Below are 21604 nucleotides of genomic sequence, written 5' to 3' on the forward strand. Positions count from 1 at the left end.
TCAGAGATTATATTTATTATATACGTTCTATACATTGTCTGCTGAATTTTCCATCACCTCATGTGACGCTGTTTAATTCCAAGCTTTCTACTCAGGCACACTTTGTCCCTGCATGTTTTAACCAGAGTCACCCCTATTACAAGTGGAGTTTCACCTCTTTTATTCCTTTGAAATGCATGAGGTCTGTCTGATTGAAGGGATGAGAACACCTGATGCAATCCATCTGCAGTGCAGCAAGTTTGGCTTCATCCCTGTGTAAAGCCACTGAGTCTCGTAGGCCGGGCCATGTCTCCACATGTATCTGCATTCTGTGAGAATTTCCAGAGAAGAAATAATTAGTGTAGGTTTACAAGCCGCACTCTTCTGATTGGGACATTTTGGAACAGAAAACACAGACACTAAATACATTTCAGTAGACCGCACTCAGGGCCTGATTCAGAGCCGCTCGCAAAAAGCGAGCTCTCGCTCTGAATCAGGGCGGCCGCTTTGTTTTAAATAAGCCATCCTCCTGGCCGCTCGCTAAGCTGTGGGTGACCACCCACAGCTTTAGCGAGTGGCCAGGTGATGGTCGCAATGGCCTCAACCATCGGGCTTGTGATGAGACCCTTGTGGTAGGGTCTTGTCTGCCGCAAGCCCCAGTGAGCTTCTGGCTCTAATAGAGCTGGAAGCTCACTACTGACATCACTCGTGATGTCAGTAGGGCCGCCCACAAATGGCAGGCGTTCCTTTAGGAACGCCTCCGTTTGTCCAGCCACCCCCCCTCCCCGCCTACAAAACGGGGCAAGCTGTCGATCAACATCGACAGCCAGCCCGTTTGTTGCGAGCCCTGGAGCGAGTGAATTTCTCACTTGCTCGGGTCTTGCGCACGCAATGCACAACCATCGACCCGCATGCGAGCGCACAGCGCTTGCGAGCGGGTCTGAATCAGGCCCTCAGTTTTATCTCCTATCTTTAAAGTTACCTGAATAATCGAAAGGCCTTTTGGAAATATTTACCAAATAGATTACGCTTCCGAAATTAACACGTTTTCAGTAACATTTATCAAAACTTTGTGCTAAAGCAGAGGTTCCCAAACTCCGCCATTACCATCCAGGTTTTAATGATATCCATGTTTGAGCACAGAAGACTTAATTAGTACCTCAGTCAATTTGATTTAACCATCTGGACTCAAGCATAGATATTCTTAAAACCTGGACTGTAATGGCAGAGTTTGGGCAACTCTGTGCCAAAGTAATAATTTTGCACACATTTCTACAAGTGATCTTGGCAAAATGTTAATACAGTAGTTTCAAAATATCCACTACAACTTGTGCTTAAAAAATGACGGAACACATCTACGGTTGTTACAATTAATGTAAGAATGCATTGTTATTCCAATTCATTATTTAGCAGCCTATTTATCTCAGTCCTGAAAAATCCTATTGGCTAGTGACAGAAAATATTTTTTGGGTCTCTCTATTAAGATAAAAAAAGTTGAGGAAAGTGAGCGATGATCAGCTTCCTGACTGACAACAGTAAGCAATGGCGGATTAACAAAAGGGGTGGTCATCCAGGCCCCCCACACATAGCTACATTACCAGCGTGGGGAGAACTGTGGCATATGTGAACCGGGGCTTCTTTGTGGCACAATGTGAACTGGGGGCACTACAGTGTTTTTAACACTGTGGAGTATTTACACATTACACCTTTTAATAACATCTCCAGTATATCTATTGGCAATTTTACTGAAATGGGCCTCCACAAGTTAGTTGCACTGGGGCCCCCACACAAACCTTACTCCAGCCCTGAGAGTAAGCAATGACTTAATGCATAGCCTGGTAGTCAGGGACCCTCTGGTCATGTGTGACCTGGCACTGTATTATTATATGAATAAATAAGCATTTTGTCTCAGCCCTGCATTTGCTGTCATGATCCTGAGGTGACAATAGCATTGGAGGACACACTGTAGTATATGTTATGCTGCTGTCCTTGATAAATAATATGTGTTACGTACCTTCCCCTACCTATCGCAGGAAGAGGCGTAGGCCTTGCAATTGGCACCTCTGGCAATACCCAGCAATGACCCTTCCAGGCTGCAAGGATAGGTAAATCGGGAGAATCCCTAAATCCATGGAAAATGGCAAGATTTACTGGTCTTCTCCCTTTGATAAAAAGTCTGAATATGAACACGGTTCTTTAATAAATAGCCACCATGCGTGATGTTGATAATCACGGCCCCAGCACTGTGACATAATGCCGTGCTTTGCAGTACTGTGTCACAAGAGGAGGGGCCATGATGATGCAGTTCAAAGCAGGAGACTTGACTGCTCCCGGGATCCACGAGATCTCCCCTAAAATCGGGAGTTACCTGGAAATGATGGGAGAGCAGGCACGTATGATTCAGAATCTGTTACTGTCAAGCTATGGCATGTCCGCACACATGTTATCACGTTACACTCCGAGGGCCTGATTAAGAGATGAGACGCTGTTAGCATCGGTGATGCATCTTTGGAAGCTAGCATATGCTAATGCCTGCAGGAGGCGTCTGATGACAAAAGACGTCTCCTGCCAGCGTTGCATCGATTCTGTAGATGCAGCATCAGATTTGCCCACCCATCTGAGTAAGAATGGGCAACGGAACTGCACAGCCGGGGCTAGGAAATCGGCATCGGAAGACGCAGTCCCTGTCATTGGCACACCTACAAAAGGGGGCGCCGCTTTGTAAAACGGTGCCAAATCGCAGCGCCCTCCCCGACCCCTAACAGCTGCAGCCTGTCAATCATGCTGCTGCTTTGGGGGCACTGCGAGTATTCTCACATTACCTGTTCTACAGTACACATGCGCACAATGGGTCCTGCATATGCACAGTCCCCCTGTCATCGGAGATGTATGCAAACCACCGGGTCTGAATCGGGCTTTGTGTGCACTAATTAGACCCGTTCTACATGTTGTTTTGAGAGTTACAATCATGCAGGAAATTCAAGCTGGGAGACTGCCAGAAAAAGTTGTACAAATAAACGTTTACCACTAGATCCTCAGGCGTTATGTCTAATATCATCCACTTAGGGTAAAATGTTCACTCCAAATCCAATGATGATACTCTAGAAAACTCAAACATGCAAAAAATATCCCATAGTATAATACTGTTATGTTATTACATCCAATTCCTAAAGCTTTATATTGTCTGAGACTCATATAAAAAGCGATGGTCTACTACTGATAAAGTAGACAATTTCGCATAAATCAAGAAGACACTGGCATAATCCTATCCCAGGTTAAGTATTCCTCCTCCTAGGTGCAATATTATCCAATATCCTCGTCCACATGTAAAATGGAAAAAAACTCCAATATGTTCAATATGAAGAGAATGAACAAGAGAACATATTTCGCTTTAGCATAATGAACAGCTGTTCAGAGTTAAAAATTTGTGTAATTACAATGCCTGCATATGATTCTGTAGCTAATCATATCCTGGTCAGCACCACAGCTACACGCTATGTACATCACCTTGACTTAATCCAATAAAGTCAACATTAAATATTTAAAATGTAAAATTTAATTATAAAAAAGTTCCATAATTTCAAAGCCCTAGAAAACAAAAAATTAAAATTTTTCTTATTTAAATAACCAAGTTGAAAATTTCAGATTTTTTTTTTCTTGCAGAGATGTCAAAATCAAAGGCACATGATTTTTTCTCATTTATGTAAAATATGTGTTATTATTTTCTACATCAGAAGAGGAAACTATACACACATGGGAAGGAAAATTAAATATTTTTTACGCCGATTAATTGCATGTGTTATTTGTATAAATACCTCTCCTGGATTGCGCAAAATAAAATGATCTGCAGATGAAAAATATTAAGCAAACATTTAAAATCTATTACTTTTTTATAGGTCCACAGCCACGGTATATTATACTCCTTTTACAGTATAATACACAGTACAATACAGTGGTTCCCAAATGGGGTGCTGCCTAAAAAGGCCGCCCAATGGCCACAATTTTATATGTGCATGGGGAGAGGGTTTGGGGTGCGGAGTGGAGTGGGGGGGGTTGGTTGTAATGAGCTGGGGGAGCATGCAGGAGCAGTCCTGTCAGTGGAAAGCAACAGGCAGTCAATCCTAAGGCTGTCTGTTGCTAAATGAGGTCCTACAACACAGTGTAGAAAGTGTCTGATCTAATGAGTGATGCTGCAGGACAGCGCTGGCGATCACAACTAAAGATAAGTAAGAGGGAGCATATGGAGGGAGGCAAAGGGAGAATATGGAGGTGGCAAAAAGAGAGACATGGAGGGGGCAAAGGTTGAGAGATGGAGGGGCGGAGGGTGAGAGATGGAGGGGCGGAGGGTGAGACATGGAGAAGGCAAAAGGTAGAAACATGGAGAGGGGAAAAGGGAGAGACTTGTAGGTGGTATAGGGGGAGACATGGAAGGGCTGAAGGGTGAGACATGGAGAAGATAAAAGGGAGAAACACGAAGAGGGGAAAAGGTAGAGACTTGTAGAAGAGCAAAGGGAGAGACATGGAGGGGGCAAAGGGAGAGACATGGAAAGGGGCAAATGGAGAGAAATGGAGAGGGGCAAAGGGAGAGAAATGGAGAGGGGCAAAGGGAGATACATGGATTAGAGCAAAGGGAAAGACATGGAGGGGGCAAAGGGAAAGACATGGAGAGGGTCAAATGGAGATACATTGATGGGGCAAAGGGAGAGACATGGAGAGGGGCAAAGGGAGAGACCTGGAGGGGACAAAGGGAAAGACATGGAGGGGGCAAAGGGAGAGACATTGAGAGGGTCAAAGGGAGAGACATGGAGAGTGGCAAAGGGAGAGACATGGAGGGGCAAAGGGAGAAACACGGAGGGGGGCAAAGGGAGAAACATGGAGAGGGTCAAAGGGAGAGACTTGGAGGGGGTCAAAGGGAGAGACATGGAGAAGTGCAAAGGGATAGAAATGGAGAGGGACAAAGGGAGAGACATGGAGAATAGGAAAGGGAGAGACATGGACGGGGGGCAAAGGGAGAGACATGGAGAAGAGAAAAGGGAGAGACATGGAGAGGGGCAAAGGGAGATACATGGTGAGGGGCAAAGGGTGAGACATGGAGAGGGGCTAAGGGAGAGACATGAAGGGGGTCAAACAGAGAGACATTGAAGGGGCAAAGTGAGAGACATGGAGGGGGAAAAGGGAGAGAATGGAGGGGGCAAAGGGCGAAACATGGAGAGGGTCAAAGGGAGAGACATGGAGAGGGGCAAAGGGAGAGACATAGAGAGGATCAAAGGGAGCGACATGTAGAAGAGCAAAGCTAGAGACATGGAGAGGGGCAAAAGGAGAGACATGAAGAGGGGCAAAGGGAGAGACATGGAAGGGGCAAAGGGAAAGACATGGAGAGGGTCAAAAGGAGAGACATTGATGGGGCAAAGGGAGAGACATGGAGAGGGGCAAAGGGAGAGACATGGAGGTGACAAAGGGAAAGACATGGAGGGGGCAAAGGGAAAGACATGGAGGGGGCAAAGGAAGAGACATGGAGAGGGTCAAAGGGAGAGACATAGATAGGGCAAAGGGAGAGACATGGAGAGTGGCAAAGGGAGAGACATGGAAGGGCAAAGGGAGAGTCATTGAGGGGGCAAAGGGAGAAACATGGAGAGGGTCAAAGGGGGAGACATGGAGAGGATCAAAGGGAGAGACATGGAGATGGTCAAAGGGAGACACATGGAGAAGAGCAAAGGGAGAGACATGGAGAGGGAGAAAGATGGAGACATTGATGGGGCAAAGGTTGGGACATGGAGAGGGGAAAAGGAAGATATATGGAGGGGGGCAAAGGGAGAGACATGGAGGGGGCATAGAGAGAGACATGGAGAGGGTCAAAGGGAGAGACATGGAGAGGGTCAAAGGGAGAGACATGGAGATGGGCAAAGGAAGAGACATTGATGGGGCAAAGGGAGAGACATGGAGAAGAGCAAAGGGAGAGACTTTGATTGGGCAAAGGGAGAGAAATGGAGAGGGGCAAAGGGAGAGACATGGAGAAGAGCAAAGGGATAGACATGGAGGGGCAAAGGGAGAGACATGGAGAGGGGCAAATGGAGAGAAATGGAGAGGGGCAAAGGGAGAGAAATGGAGAGGGGCAAAGGGAGATACATGGATTAGTGCAAAGGGAAAGACATGGAGGGGGCAAAGGGAAAGACATGGAGAGGGGCAAAGGGAGAGACATGGAGAGGGGCAAAGGGAGAGACATGGAGGGGGCAAAGGGAGAAACATGGAGAGGGTCAAAAGGAGAGACATGGAGAAGAGAAAAGGGAGAGACATGGAGAGGGGCAAAGGGAGAGACATGGAGAGGGGCAAAGGGTGAGACATGGAGAGGGGCAAAGGGAGAGATATGGAGGGGGTCAAACAGAGAGACATTAAAGGGGCAAAGTGAGAGACATGGAGAGTGGCAAAGGGAGAGACATGGAGATGGGCAAAGATGGAGACATTGATGGGGCAAAGGTTGGGACATGGAGAGGGGCAAATGAAGATATATGGAGGGGGCAAAGGGAGACATGGAGGGGGCATAGGGAGAGACATGGAGAGGGTCACAGGGAGAGACATGGAAGGGGCAAAGGGAGAGACATGGAGAAGTGCAAAGGGATAGAAATGGAGAGGGACAAAGGGAGAGACATGGAGAATAGGAAAGGGAGAGACATGGACGGGGGGCAAAGGGAGAAACATGGAGAAAAGCAAAGTGAGAGACATGGAGAGGGGCAAAGGGAGAGACATGGAGAGGGGCAAAGGGAGAAACATGGAGAAGGGCAAAGGGAGAGATATGGAGGGGGCAAAGGGATAGACATGGAGGGGGACAAAATGGGCAAAGGGAGAGACATGGTGGGGGCAAAGGGAGAGATATGGAGGGGGGCAAAGGGAGAGACATGGAGGGGGGCAAAGGGAGAGGCATGGAGGGGGCAAAGGGAGAGACATGGAGGAGGGCAAAGGGTTAGGGTAACAAATATGTATTATTTTGGCCTAGGAGTGCCTTGAAAAAATTATGGAGATCCTAAGGGTCCCTCGAACTGAGAAAAATAATATTACTTTCTTAAAAAATATGGAATTTTTTTGTTTAACCTGAAAAACAAAACAAATTGACTGTCATTGCACAATTTAATACAGAGTTACAACGCCATAAAATGTACCTGGGATAATGTAACCCGTTCCATAATGATATTACATACATATTACCAAGGAGTCTTGTGACCATTTCAAAGCTGCAGACAAAAACTTTTTTTATACAGGTCACATAATCCAAGCTAACTTTTACTATTTGCAATAATTTACAGTTCAAGACATGCCTTATTTCTTGTAATGTACAGCTTCTAATAATAATATGAAAATTTTTTTAATCACAAATCCTATTAAAACACAGCAACAAATTGAACAATTGCACATTTTAAACCACTGTCTTAAAAGTACTTATATTAGCTTTGAATTGCTTATCTTTAAAATTAAAAAAACAAAAATTTCAGGTTAAGCATTTCTCATAAACAGGACAGAATTTTGAGTAGACATATAATATCCTATGAATTAACTGGTGCAGCAATAATATTGGCAATACTAATAACACATGGTCTATGGGCCTGATTCAGACCCGGACGGTATCTGCAGTCCGTTCGCAATTGCCGATGGTTGCTAATCTGCGCATGCGTATGCATCGCAATGCGCATGCGCAAACTACACTATGTGATCACAGATTCCTCGCTCGCACAGCAAAACCAGCCCAGCAGAGCGAGTGACAGGAGAGGCAGTTTGTGGGTGATGAGAGGGGCAGTCCAGTAAAAACGGAGGGTTGGAGATGCGAACGCAGGCGTGCCCGAGTGTTTCAACGCCGTTTTAGAGGCGTGCATAATTAACAGGCAGCGTCATAGTACCCTCACCAGCCATTTTATTCCTCTGTTTTCCTCGCAATGCTTGCGGTAACAAAAAGCTACCACAAGCACTGCGTTCACATCCAATAGTGGTCGATGTACCAATGTTTTCATAAACTTACAGGAGATGACGCGGGGCAGTGGGTGTCTCTGCATTTGCTAAGGGGAGTCTGCATACACAAATTGAACGCTCGTACAGGTACAATGGGCGTGCTTATGCCATGGCGAGCGATTGCTCCCCGCCACGTCACTTTCAAATATTTGCATACGCATCATGCGAGCGTAGGCTCATAGTAACCGGGTCTGAATCAGGCCCAATGTACCAAGCAGTGAAAAGTGTGGAGAAGTAAACCAGTGGAGAAGTTGCCCATAACAACCAATCAGCTTTGAAGTAGCATTTATCAAGTACAGTTTATAAAATAATAGGTAGGAACTGATTGGTTCCTATGGGCAACTTCTCCACTGATCCACTTCTCCACGCTTTTCACTGCTTGATAGTATGTTCTTAAATAGAATGAAATTCATTGTGTTATAGTAAACTACATGTTTACTACTTTTTCATTTGCTACTAAGTTATACTTCACACCCCTTTCCCTAACCCAATGACCTCCCAATTCATATTAACAGACATATAAAATACGTTTATCAGGCAGTAGTTTTGCAAAAAGAAGTTAATGAGGACTTATGTATCTGGATTGAACTACATATTAAGAGGGGATGTGAATTGAAAGATCTACAGTAAAAAGTTAGACAATGTCTAGATAGACACCAGACGTTAGACATGCAAATGGTCGACAGGGACAAAAGGTAGACACACTGAAGGTCGACATGTAAGAAGGTCGACAGGTACAAATGGTTGACAGAGTCAAAAGGTCGACAGGTATATGGTTGACATGAAAATGGTCAACAAATTTTTTTTTCTAACCTTAATCTTCACCCTAACCCTAATCCTCCCCTTGGTGCCTAACCCTAACCCTCCCTCCTGGTGCCTAACCCTAACCGTTGGGGTAGGTGCCTGACCCAAACTGTCTCTTCTAGTGCCTAACCCTAACTCTCCAGTAAGTGCATTACCCTCCCTCCTGGTGCCTAACCCTAACCGTTGGGGTAAGTGCCTAACCCTCCGGTAAGTGCCTAACACTCCCTCCTGGTGGCTAACCCTAACCGTTGGGGTAAGTGCCTAACACTAACCATTGGGGTAAGTGCCTAACACTAACCCTAAACCTAAAAAACAAAAAAATCATGTGTCGACCATTTGCATGTTGACCTTTTGACCCTGTCTCGACCATTTGTACATGTCGACCTTTAGTGTGTCCACATTTTGTCCCTGTCGACCTATTGCCTGTCTAACATCTGGTGTCTATCTAGACATTGCCTACCTTTGTACTGTAGATCTTTAGACTGGATCCCATTAACAGTGACGTGCAGTCAGGGTAGGCAGAGCCTTCCCTGTCATACTCCTGAGATTTCATATAAAAATTATTAGATTAATACAAAGAAGATATTTATAACTTATAAACATCTTCTTTGTTTATTGTAATAATTTTTATAGTTTACACTCACCAGCTTTGTGCATCTCCCTGGGACTGCAGGGACATGAGAGATGAGGCAGCAACAGCTCAGCCTCGCTTCTGTATAGTCAGACACTGCTTGCAGAGCTGGGGGCGGGGCCACACCATGGGCAGTAAGCTGCACAGAAAGAGAGATAATAGAGGCATGCCACTGAGTATGGTGGGCATGCCTTGAGCACTGATGGACACCTTGGATGTGTCATGTGTTTAGGAAGTGCACTGCAGTGTTTACAAATCGGCACTAGGTCAGCAAAAGCAAGAGAAGACACAATCATGCAGGTAGGAGAATCAATGGACTCTGAAGCTTAGTGTAGTGAGGGGAAAGTTACAGTGAGTAGGGAATAATACAGGCTCCCAGCACTCAGACCCATCTCCATGTGTGCCTTTCCAGCCATTGACCTCACCATACGTCACTGCATATTATGAAACATATGTCTAAAAGAAACATTACATGGACAGAGCTTTCAGGAATGTCAGACCGGCAGCTCATAACCTATACATTATTATTACTATAGCCCAGAAGTCATGTTAAACCTAACCCCCCAATGGTACCCTTACGTGCCCATTTGAAAAATAATCCTATGCAATACATTTAACTATCGCCTAGTAATATTCATTGCTGCTTGCTTTCATTTACAGAAATAGACTGTCCAAGTACAATGGTATATAATCACTGCCGCTCGGTTTGTAATGCGGGCTGCGGAAATGCACAGAACGAAACTGTGTGCACTGATCACCCAGCGGAAGGCTGTTTCTGCCCGGACGGAGATGTGATGCTTAATGGGAAATGTGTCTCAGAAGAAGCCTGCACCAAGTGCACTGATAGCTATGGAGATATCCACAAGGTAATTCATCTAGATTTCCCATAAACAAGCTCACATTCACCGGGGTTTATTCAGTAATACTTAAATATTCTTGGAGGTAAAATTAGGTGTAGAATTCGCATGGAGTTCTACCTAATTACCGGAGGAATTCATCATTCCTCCTCCCCATAACTATCTATTCCGAAAAACTGTCATTTTGGCGATGACAGCTTTTTGGGAAATAAATACTTTTCCCTCTCTACTCTACCTTACCGCAGCTGTAATCAGTGCTGCGCATGTGCCGTTACATTCACAAAAGTGGCGCATGCACAGCTCTGATTACAGCTGCGGTAACTGAATATAAAAATCTTGCCCCCGCAGCCCCCCACCTACCTGGCCGGCTGTTAAGGGCTGCAGTCGCGGACCCTGACCTCCCAGTCTGCATCGGCTGCAAGGGGACAGGACGGCCAGGCAGAGGGGGCTGTAGACTTTTTTTATTTTATTTTTTTACTATGTTCTCCCTGCTGCAATGCTGCTGCCGGCAGCGTCTCCCCTCTGTTCCCCGATGGCACTTGTAGGTGCAGTTAATTGCAGAAACCCTTAAAAGTGTCACCGGGGAACAGAGGGGAGACGCTGGAAATGAACGCAGTGTGGAAATGAACGCAGATGGACTTAAGCACGATATGTCAGTGATATCTCCTGTGTTAAGTGTGTTAATGAATACTAAAAAACGGTAATCATGGAAAGATTTCCTTAAAACTGTTATTTTAGTGCTGATTAATAGGCCCCTCAGTCTGATCAACAGAGTCAATTATAACAATACATTCTACAGTGGCAGTTAAAGAGACAGTAGAACCTGTAACACTGTAAATACTATTGTTAGTAAAGGGACCCATATCTGTACCAATGAAATGCTTGCCAGTCTTCGGACATACGTACTCTTGCAAAGTGAACGTCATTATGAAAATCCTGCTGATGATTTCTTGAATAATAATAGTTTACATTGTTAATCATTTTTAATAATAATAATTATACTAATCTGTAGTTAGCCGTCGCTCATGTGTATTTGGCTAGAGCTACCGTACATAGGAGTGGTCGTTTTCAAGTAAGATTCTTAACACCAGGAACCGTTGCCTATGGGTTGGTCTGTACCGTTGTATAGTGTAATGCTCAGATTTTACATAACTCTTCTTAGAGGGTTGAAGAGCTGAATTTTGTAACATGTTACACAACGTCCCGAACCAATTAGATGCAGAAGTAAGTGATAGTGGTGCTGGTCTCCTCAGCATGCCAATGGAATTGATAACCAATAACAGTGTGTTGGGTCTGTAGTAGCAGGTCTTTGTACCAGTGCTTATATTAGACAAGAGCTGTTTTTAAGCTTAAGGCTATATATGGGACTAGTCTTTTTTTGGAGAGTGCCTCCCTCCTGCCCAAAACCTTGCTCAATTTCTTTGTTTGTTTGTTCTTACTAATTATCACATACAATCAGATACGGTACAGCTAGGCGGGCAGGCGCTACAAACCAGCGGCCATGTGTGGCTTAAGAGGTTTTGATCATTGGCGGGGTTCTCCTACCTATGCAGGGGTCCTTAGCGCTTTTCTTTGCGGAAACGTTCAGACTGTGCAAGAGTATAGGGTGTTTAGTGCTTCACAGCACAGGCTGCGCCTAAGAAGGGGGGTGGGCGTGTTAGTATCCCCCATTATAGTACAATTATTTGGCTAGAGCTGTTTTGTAGTGTCTTGGCCATAGAAATTAAAATGTGGTCATTCAATTAATAAAAGCTGCGACATTTAATCCAATGCACTTATGTCAGTGGTACAAAAGAAGTAAAAGGTGCGCCTCTCAACCAATCAGTATAAATATATCTATTTCTCAAACTGGCAGCTCCAAACAGCATGATCTGCAACCTGCTAATAGGAAAAAGATAAATACAAATGATGTTGAAGAGCTTGTTTGAAAAAGACCAATAGATACTATGAAAACAATTTAATAAAAACACTAGACATAATACAATAAATAACAGAAATGTGGTATGCAGTGTTCTTGAATAAAACCTATTGACTCACAATGTCAATACAGGATATATAGCTCTATGTAAAGTGGGACAGTGCACGGATGATTAGAGAGGATTTAGGACCTCATTCAGACCTGCTCGCAAGCGCTGAGTGCTTGCAAGCGGGTCGATGTTTAGGCCCTGCGCATGCGCAGCAGCCGCAATGCGCGTGCGCAAACCCCAGAGCGAGAGAGAAATTCTCTCGCTCCAGAGCTCACTACATAAGGGGCGGCTGTCGATGTTGATCGACAGCTCACCCCGTTTTGTAGGCGTGGCGGGGGGGGTGGTTTCACAAACGGAGGTGTTCCTTAAGGAACGCCTGCTGTTTTGTGGGCGGCCGCACTGACATCAGCACGGATGTCAGTGGGGAGCTTCCTGCTCGATCAGAGCAGGAAGCTCCCTGGGGCTTGCGGTTGCCGAGACCCAACCTTAGGGTCTCGTCGCAAGCCCCGATGGCCGCAATGGTCTTGACCATCACGACCATCAACCTGGTCGGTCGCTAAACCCACAGCTTAGCTAGCGACCAGGAGGCCTCACTTCAAAAGAGAAGCGGCCGCCCACATTCAGAACGAGCGCTCGCATTATGCGAGCGCCTCTGAATGAGGGCCTTAGTCCTTATGCCGGGATTTTAGAGCAGTGTTTGACACAGCTGGTGAATGTGTACCATACACAGGTATAGCAATGCTATAACTGTCCTGAAACCCGTGGCAGTATGGATGGAATCCAAAAACACTGGACATCTCAAATGAGCTAAGAACCTCCAGCATGTGTAGGTAAGACAGTTCGTCCAAAATAAAAATTATTAACTATGTAACCAGCCGTACCCGTTATGGCACAATGAGGTAGATGTATGATAGCGGCACTTAATGTGCCGCTATAACGCTTCCTGCTTCGCCTCGGTGAAGCAGGAAGCACTACCGATGAGATGTAAGAACATCTCATTGGCCGGAGAGGGGGAGCGTTAACTCCCCCCTCCGGCTCTACCCGCTAGAGACCACAGCGCATCAGCCTAGTGCTGATGCCCTGTGTCTCTGTCCCGGCCGGCTCCACTGAGCATGCGCGGGACAGCTCAAGTATCGCGAGATCCCTGTGTGTAGCCTGGAGCCGGCAGCAGGGACATCGCTGTCCCTGCTGTGCAGATAGGGCAGCGCCAGGCTGTAGCTGTCGATAACGACAGCTACAGCGGGCCAAATGGTCTGGCGATCTGACCGTTCGTACATGGTCCAGGCTATCGGTGCTACTATATTGTAGATAATGACAGGGGTGCATAGCGCCTCTGTCATTTACCGCCCAGACCCCTGATCATACATCAGGGAGAAGCGGTACCAGTGCACCTAACGTGCGCTTATACCGCTTCTGGGCTTCTTACATCTCCCCCAATATCTGTTATACACACACACTCACCCCAAATGGTCCTGTGCAGGGTGCAGAGCTTCACTGTCCAGCAACAAGGGTGCAGATTCTCTGTTTGTGTGATGGGCGCTCTATCGCCTGTCAGGGGGAACGTCAGCCTAATCAAGGTGGCTAGCTGGAATTCCATCTCAATGTCACGGTTCAGCGGCTGCCTGCGGGCCTGTGATAATCCGGTTGTATAGCATCCATCTGTTACCAGGGGGTTCGGTGCCGGGTGGGTGCACGGCTGGTGCAGAGTTCCAAAGGCTCAATAGAGAGATGGCAATCTCATGAACTTGAGCAATGTAAGTCCAGTGCATAAACAGTCCAACAGAGCTATTGTAGTATTCCTTTACTGACGCGTTTCTCTGGGGTGAGGATCCCGGTTTCCTTCTGAACCGTGACATTGAGACGGAATTCCTGCTAGCTGCCTTGATCAGGCTGACATTCCCGCTGACAGGAGGTAGAGCGCCCATCAAACACACAGAGAATCCTTGCACGCTTGTTGCTGGACGGTGAAGCGCTGCACCCCGCACAGGACCATTTGGGGTGAGTGTGTGTGTATAACAGATATTGTGCCATAACGGATACGGCTGGTTACATAGTTAATAATTGTTATGTTTTTGGATTACATCCATACTGCCACGGGTATCAGGACAGTTATAGCATTGCTATACCTGTGTATGGTACACATTCACCAACTGCTCTAAAATCCTGGCATAAGGACTAAGGGCCTGATTCATCACGACCATCTTCCTGGCCGCTCGCTATAGCTGTGGGTGGTCAGCCACAGCTATACGAGCGGCCAGGAGGCCGCTCTAAAAATCAAGAAGGACGGCCCTGATTCAGAGCGAGCGCTCTGTCAGAGCATCCAGCTCTGATTCAGAGCCTCTGTGCACACTCAGTGGTACTGTACACATGCGTCGTAAGGGTTTTCAGGTAACCGCTTAACTGCGCAAACACCGACACAGCGTCGACCTCTGATTCAGGTCCAGTGTCTTCATTTTTAGTATGAGTTATTTAAGAGGTTGATTGTTATGGTTAGTTACAATAAAGTGAAGACTTACAAAGGATCCCATTTAGATTGATAATTGTCCCCATGACACTTGGGTCCCAAATCAATGTAAAACGGTTAGCTGTGCTTTGTTTCTATACATTTCCTGAAAGTTTGTCTATGAAGCAGGTACTGATGCACACGTCATGGATTGCTAAACATTAAGACCAACATATAATTAATATTTTTGTATTTAGCTCCTGGATACCTGGATACCCCCTCATGACCCCTGCAGCATCTGCATATGCCTTACGGACAGGGAGATCCGCTGCTCCACCAAGCCGTGTCCTACAGTTAAACGTAATATGAAAGAAAGGGCATTTTATATAATTCCTGGTTACATCCTGTTATTAGTCCTAACAACCTATTACCATTGTATTTTATTTTAGCTTTCACCTGTGGCCTTTGTGAAACTTTATCCCTGAAGAAGACTTCAGAGCACTGCTGTCCAGAGTATGAATGTGGTGAGTAATTGTTTCTTATTCTCCTATGCAAACAAAAACTGTCTGGTTATTAATAAGTAAAGGAGAGTAATTACTTTGGCTCAAACAAAACCTAGCAGTACAGTAGGTAAGAAGGCGTTAATGTTTCCACTTCACCCGACCATGGAGCAATCAGGTACATTTGGCCACAGGCATGGTAGACCAAATGCTCAGCCTGACTGACCACTTGTGGACATATACAGGTTTGTTAGTTCAGTCAGCAGACGGTGCACATAGGCCAATATCAGTCAGCTAAAGGCTGTAATGTAACAGATACAATAAGCTACAGATTCTATAAGTGATATGCAAGTGACCGGATTGCCAAAATCCCAAGAAGACTTCTTCAGATGATCCGCCTCATAATCTTCTGTCCACCTCATGATCTTCTGTCATTGTTCCACCTCTGCTGCTCCCTCCCTTTGCTGTCGCTCCACTGTTTCTCTGTCCTATACAGAAACAAGTTCGAACTCCTCTCACTCACCTACAAAGCCTCACCCAGTCTTCTCCTCCCTACCGCTGTAGCCTCATTTCCACACGTACTCCCTCCTTTCCTCTTCAATCACTGCCACATCTCCTGCTCCCTGTTCAACATTTTACCCTCTCACCTTCAGAATTTTTTCTGTGCTGCTCCCAACCTCTGGAATGCCCTCCTACACTCAGTCAGACGTGCATCTAGCTTCCCAGCCTCTAAACGTGCCCTCAAGATTCATCTCTTCATTCAAAGTTCCCACCACCTCTTACTAAGTCTCCAGCCTCTTCATCCCCAGAATCTGTTTCACTCACGCACGGCATTAGGGAACCATTATGGTGCCATATAAATAAAATATAATAATTCAATATATAAGCCCTACAATAATGCATCTGAAAATATGGCTTAAGTATCCTGTGATTGATTGAATCTCTTATGACTGGATTAGGTACTACAAATCCTACTATTGGGGATGTAGTTTGGAAGCCGACGGTCTAAATCCCGACTGCCGGCTTCCAGATGTTCTAATCCCGGCATGGTACTAATGACAGGCGTCTAAATCTATACGCTTGTCATTAACCAGATGCCGGAAGACCGACGTCCAGCATCCCGATCAAAGTGATGCCGGGCATGGACAGCCGTGGGGGGGGGGGGGAGGATTAGGTTTAGGGCTCCCGGGTGGGACTTAGGGTTAGGCACTCCCCCGGGAGGTTAGGGTTAGGCTAGGGGAAGGGAGGGTTAGGGTTAGGCACCCCCGGGGGGAGGTTAGGGTTAGGCACCCCCACGGGTGACTTAGGTTTAGGCGGCGGGGAAGGGGGGTTAGGTTTAGGCATTTAGAGGGGGGATTAGGGTTAGGCACTTGGGGGGGGAGTTTAGGGTTAGTCACCCCTATGGGAGGGTTAGGGTTAGGGGGGGAATTAGGTTAGCAATACTTACCTTAGGGACGATCGGGATATTCACCCTTGCCGGGCTGCCGCTTTCGGGATTTGAACCGCTGGACATGCTACTACACCCTACTATTGTTCACAATTTGCCCTATATCACTGATGATCTTTCAGCCTTTAGAGCAGTGCTCCTAGAAGGGAACAGATAAGGTAACCACATACCAATTGAAATGGGATGCAGTCAAAGGGTCGACAATGTCGACACCACAGTGTCGACAGTTATGATGTTAAAATGTTGCCAGGCAATGTGTCGACATTCTCAGAAAGTTGATATGTGAAATGTCGACCTTGTCAGAATGTTGACATTAGGGTTAGGCTGTAGGTGGGAGGATTAAGATTATGCTGCAGGAGGAGGTTAGGGTTAGGCTGCAGTTGGGATGTTAGGATTAGGCACTAGAGGGAGGGTTAGGGGAGAAATACTCACCCAAACGCAGGTTCGGAGGTCTGACCTGGAAGTTGCAGTTACATGACCGCCAGGACCCAGAAGAGCCATTGCAATCGTCGGCAGCAAGTAAGTTACAGTTGGGTACCAGGGACGATATGTCACCATTTCATCACTGTCTACATGATGAATGTTGACATGGTTAATGTCGACATTATGACCACGTCAACTGTCAACATATCGTACTCAACCCATTGAGATAAATGAATTCATCATTGAATGACTAAAGAATTCCTTAAAGGATAGGAGTTCCGGAGATGATGATCCCTGCTTCATCACCTACTATACTGTACATTTCTCAGTGATGTCACGGATTCCTAGTGAATGGATAGTCTAATGTCATTGGTTTTTAGTGAATGGATAGGCTGATCTCGCTGGGTCCTAGTGGATGAATAGGCTGATGTCACTGGGTCCTAGTGGATGGATAGGCTTATATCAGTGGTCCTTAGTGAATGTATAGTCTGATGTCACTGGTTTTAATGATTGTATAGTCTGATGTCACTGGGTCTTAGTCAAAGCATAGTCTGATGTCACTGGATCTTAGTGAATGCATAGTCTGATGTCACTGTCTTAGTGAATGGTTAGGCTGATATCACTGGATCTTAGTGAATGCATAATCTGAAGTCACTGTGTCTTAGTGAATGGTTAGGTTGATGGCACTGTGTCTTAGTGAATGTGTAGTCTGATGTCACTGGATCTTAGTGAATGTGTAGTCTGATGTCATTGGTTCCTAGTGAATGTATAGTCTGATGTTACTGGATCTTAGTGAATGTGTAGTCAGATGGCATTGGTTCCTAGTGATCGTATAGTCTGATGTCATTGGTTCCAAATGAATGGATAGGCTTATCTCACTGTTTTTTAATGATTGTATAGTCTGATGTCACTGCGTCTTAGTGAATGGATAGGCTGATGTCACTGGGTCTTAGTGAATGGATAGGCTGATGTCACTGGGTCTTAGTGAATGGTTAGGCTGATGTCACTGCATCCTAGTGGATGGATAGGCTGATGTCACTGGGTCCTAGTGGATGGATAGGCTAATGTCAGTGGTCCTTAGTGAATGCATAATCTGAAGTCACTGTGTCTTAGTGAATGGTTAGGTTGATGGCACTGTGTCTTAGTGAATGTGTAGTCTGATGTCACTGGATCTTAGTGAATGTGTAGTCTGATGTCATTGGTTCCTAGTGAATGTATAGTCTGATGTTACTGGATCTTAGTGAATGTGTAGTCAGATGGCATTGGTTCCTAGTGATCGTATAGTCTGATGTCATTGGTTCCAAATGAATGGATAGGCTTATCTCACTGTTTTTTAATGATTGTATAGTCTGATGTCACTGCGTCTTAGTGAATGGATAGGCTGATGTCACTGGGTCTTAGTGAATGGTTAGGCTGATGTCACTGCATCCTAGTGGATGGATAGGCTGATGTCACTGGGTCCTAGTGGATGGATAGGCTAATGTCAGTGGTCCTTAGTGAATGTGTAGTCTGATGGCACGGTGTCTTGGCAAATATATACTCTGATGTTATGCAGTATAACTCACCAGCTCTAGATGTAGGAGAATGCTGGAGAAGCTGCACCTGCCGCAGAGAATTGTCCATCAGAACAGCTGTGCACGGTGTAGATTACCGGCTGTAGTTGCTTGTAGTTGTTTTGGGGGAAATGGTTTGAGTCCCAGGTATGATAGTATTTTAAAATGTGTGCATTAAATAAAGGAGGAAGTGACTGAAGATGCTTGGAGAGGTGGCCACATGAAGGGGAGTCAGCAATGGAGGAGATAGGGGCTGCCAGGAGATGCCAAGGAACAAAGAAGAGAAATACATAGGCCCCTACTCTGTACCCCTTATCAACATCCCCCACATAAAATCACAGCCCCCTTATTCTACAAAGCACCACAGCCCTTTCAGACCCCATATTAGTCAGAGATTCATAGCCCTGCTCTCTAACTAAGCCTTGGATCCCCCCAGCCCTAAGCTCCAATATCTCACATCCCCTGAGCCCCCTACTGTCAGCACCAACTACAGCATCCCTGGCCCAGTCCCAAATTCCCCACAGGCCAGTTACCTCCTCCCAGCTTGGAAATGAAGGCTGTCCTGTGGGCACTGCTCTGGGTGTGTGCGGGGCAGAGTGCCGGCCCTTTGTCAGAAGCTACTGCCCGGCAGACTGATGGGATTGGTAATGGTAAGGTTTCAACATGCTTGGATACCATTGCCAGTTAGTCTACTAACCAGCCGGACCACTCTGAGTCAGAGTGTGGCGCAATTCTTCTCCATTTAGTTGGGGACTGGAGAGCAGCAATACAAGGACTGCTGTGCCAGTCTCTTCTCGCCACGTTGATAGCTCCTCTACAGGCAGCTCTGCTTGGCAAGACAGGCACCGGTGGGCTGTTGTCATGCAAGAAGTGTGCCACATGTAAGAAAAAAAAGTCACCCGGCCGACAGGCAGCTGCAGTCACATCAGCCCACCTGTGAGCCCTCTGGCCAATCCGCCCCTGCACTGACCTCCCCCTATTGGAATCATTAGAGATTTCCTCCAGGATTGCAGGCTTGGGTCCTTTCTTGGGATAACTAAATCAGTTATGACATATAAGGCATTACTATTAGCTTAATGCTGACAAGGATCTGACTGATAGTATGGCTACTAAAGCTGGGTACACACTGACAGATATATTGGCCGATCGGTCAGTGTGTATTAGCAATATGCATTCTTTCACATTTCAGTAACACTTATTGATTTATCCTTACACATCTATCCTTTATACTTCACTATCACCTTTTTGCCCGTTTTCGTGTGATACCCTGGGGATGGTCCTTGGCTGGAATTTTACGGGGTACCTTGCTTCTCGGACGTGAACCCCTTAATGTTAGGGACGCCAGTATAGAGGAGCCTTGACGATTGACCTGGCGCTTATTTATATATTTGCAAATGTATGTAACTAATACCTCTAAATCTCTATTATCATTTAGGATTTAAGTATTTTTTGTTGATTTTGCTACAGTGTGCTGGAGAGCAATTCCCTTTTTTCTGTGTTCAGAGTAAACCTCGCCCTTTACAAGCACCTGTGCTATGTCATTAAGCTGATAAGAGCAACCACCATATTTTTTGTTAACGACATAAAACATACTGTACTGTATGCCTGTTTCTGTCCCTATAGCTGCAAAAGACTTTGAATAAAATGCATATTTGGTATCTGTACTTGGCACAGCTACAGTTCCTGAAACATTTCAAAGCCATTATCTGGGGTTCCCTAAATATGTAAAAGTAACCCTGGGCTAAATTATGTATAAATTATATTTCTTTGCGGTTTTTGTCTGGTTTTATCCAGATAATGGATGTAAAATAAAAAGCTATTTATTTCATTATGTTACCAAGGAAACACTAATGTCTTATTAAAACTAACATTCCCTGTTCATTAAGTATAGAGCAGTGATTTTCAACCTTTTTGAACTTGCGGCACACCGAACAAGATTTTAAAATTGCCAAGGCACACCATCTGTCCCCCATGGAGAAAAACACTCAAATTGGTCCCCATGGGGGGAAAAACACATTCATAAGCCTCCCCAGAAAACAAAATTAAGCACATTGGCCTCCATATAAAACAAAAATAAAACACATTTGCCCCCATTTAAAAAAAAAACAATCACACTGGCCCCCACAGAAGGCAAAATAATACACTGGTCCCCCAGACGGCAAAATAAAACACACTGGCCCACAAATGATAAAAAAAAAAAAATCACACTATCCCCCTCAGAAAGCAAAATAATATACATTGCTCCCACATAAAAAAAACACAATTACATTGGCCCCCACAGACAGCAAAATAATATACATTGCCCCCCTACCTGGAGCTCCCTTTCCCCCGATAGCGCTAGATGCTCTTTTTCTGGGCAGATCTGACACCTTCAGTCCATCTGGTGCAGGCTTGCAGCAGCCTGTCACATTTACTGCTCATCAGCAGTGAGCAGTACTGTGCAGGCGGGGGCAGCGATGTGGCGTGCATGACCTATGATGTCACGCGGCCGCGTCTCCATTGGTACGACTCGGGTAGCGACTGAGCCACCTGGAAGAGCTCAGCGCTGCCTGAGCACAAAGTTAAAAGTTAAGCTGCGGGGGGCATCTCCGGGCGGCGATTCTCTCGCGGCACACTTAGGGACTGCTCGCGGGACACACCGGTTGAAAATCACTGGTATAGAGAATACAGCTTGAAGTACCTATACTATATATGGTGAGTGCAGAGCTTTGTTCCGTCCCTTTCTTCCCATACTTATCCCGGCAGCCGCTCCCACTCTCCTAAGGCTGTGTATTACTGCTTGGAACAATATACATTAAATAATAACTTATAACCCATTGATCAAATATAGCAGCCAATTAGATGTTAGTTATCATTGATCTAGTTTCAGCTGTTGCAACATTTATTAAGCTGACAAAGGCTGACACGATGTGTGTAGCCAGCAGAGCCAGATTTAGATCTTATGGGGCCCTAGGGAAGATACCAGTTTTGGGACCCCAGTCCCTCAAACATTCCATAGCACTATA

The 21604-nt window shown here is 45.7% G+C and overlaps 1 protein-coding gene across 1 annotated transcript in view; it reads left to right on the top strand.

Annotated features, from left to right (window-relative positions):
* VWF (von Willebrand factor) overlaps positions 1 to 21604 on the top strand; it is a 304519-nt gene that overhangs the window by 201495 nt on the left and 81420 nt on the right. The window contains exons 38-40 of the mRNA XM_088478900.1: positions 10070 to 10275; positions 14934 to 15036; positions 15126 to 15200. Coding sequence (XP_088335026.1) covers positions 10070 to 10275; positions 14934 to 15036; positions 15126 to 15200 — 384 coding nt within the window. The remainder of the gene's footprint in view (positions 1 to 10069; positions 10276 to 14933; positions 15037 to 15125; positions 15201 to 21604) is intronic.

Source organism: Taudactylus pleione, unplaced genomic scaffold, assembly GCF_031769625.1.
Source record: "Taudactylus pleione unplaced genomic scaffold, aTauple2 ptg000225l, whole genome shotgun sequence".
NCBI classification, from domain to species: Eukaryota; Metazoa; Chordata; class Amphibia; order Anura; family Myobatrachidae; genus Taudactylus; species Taudactylus pleione.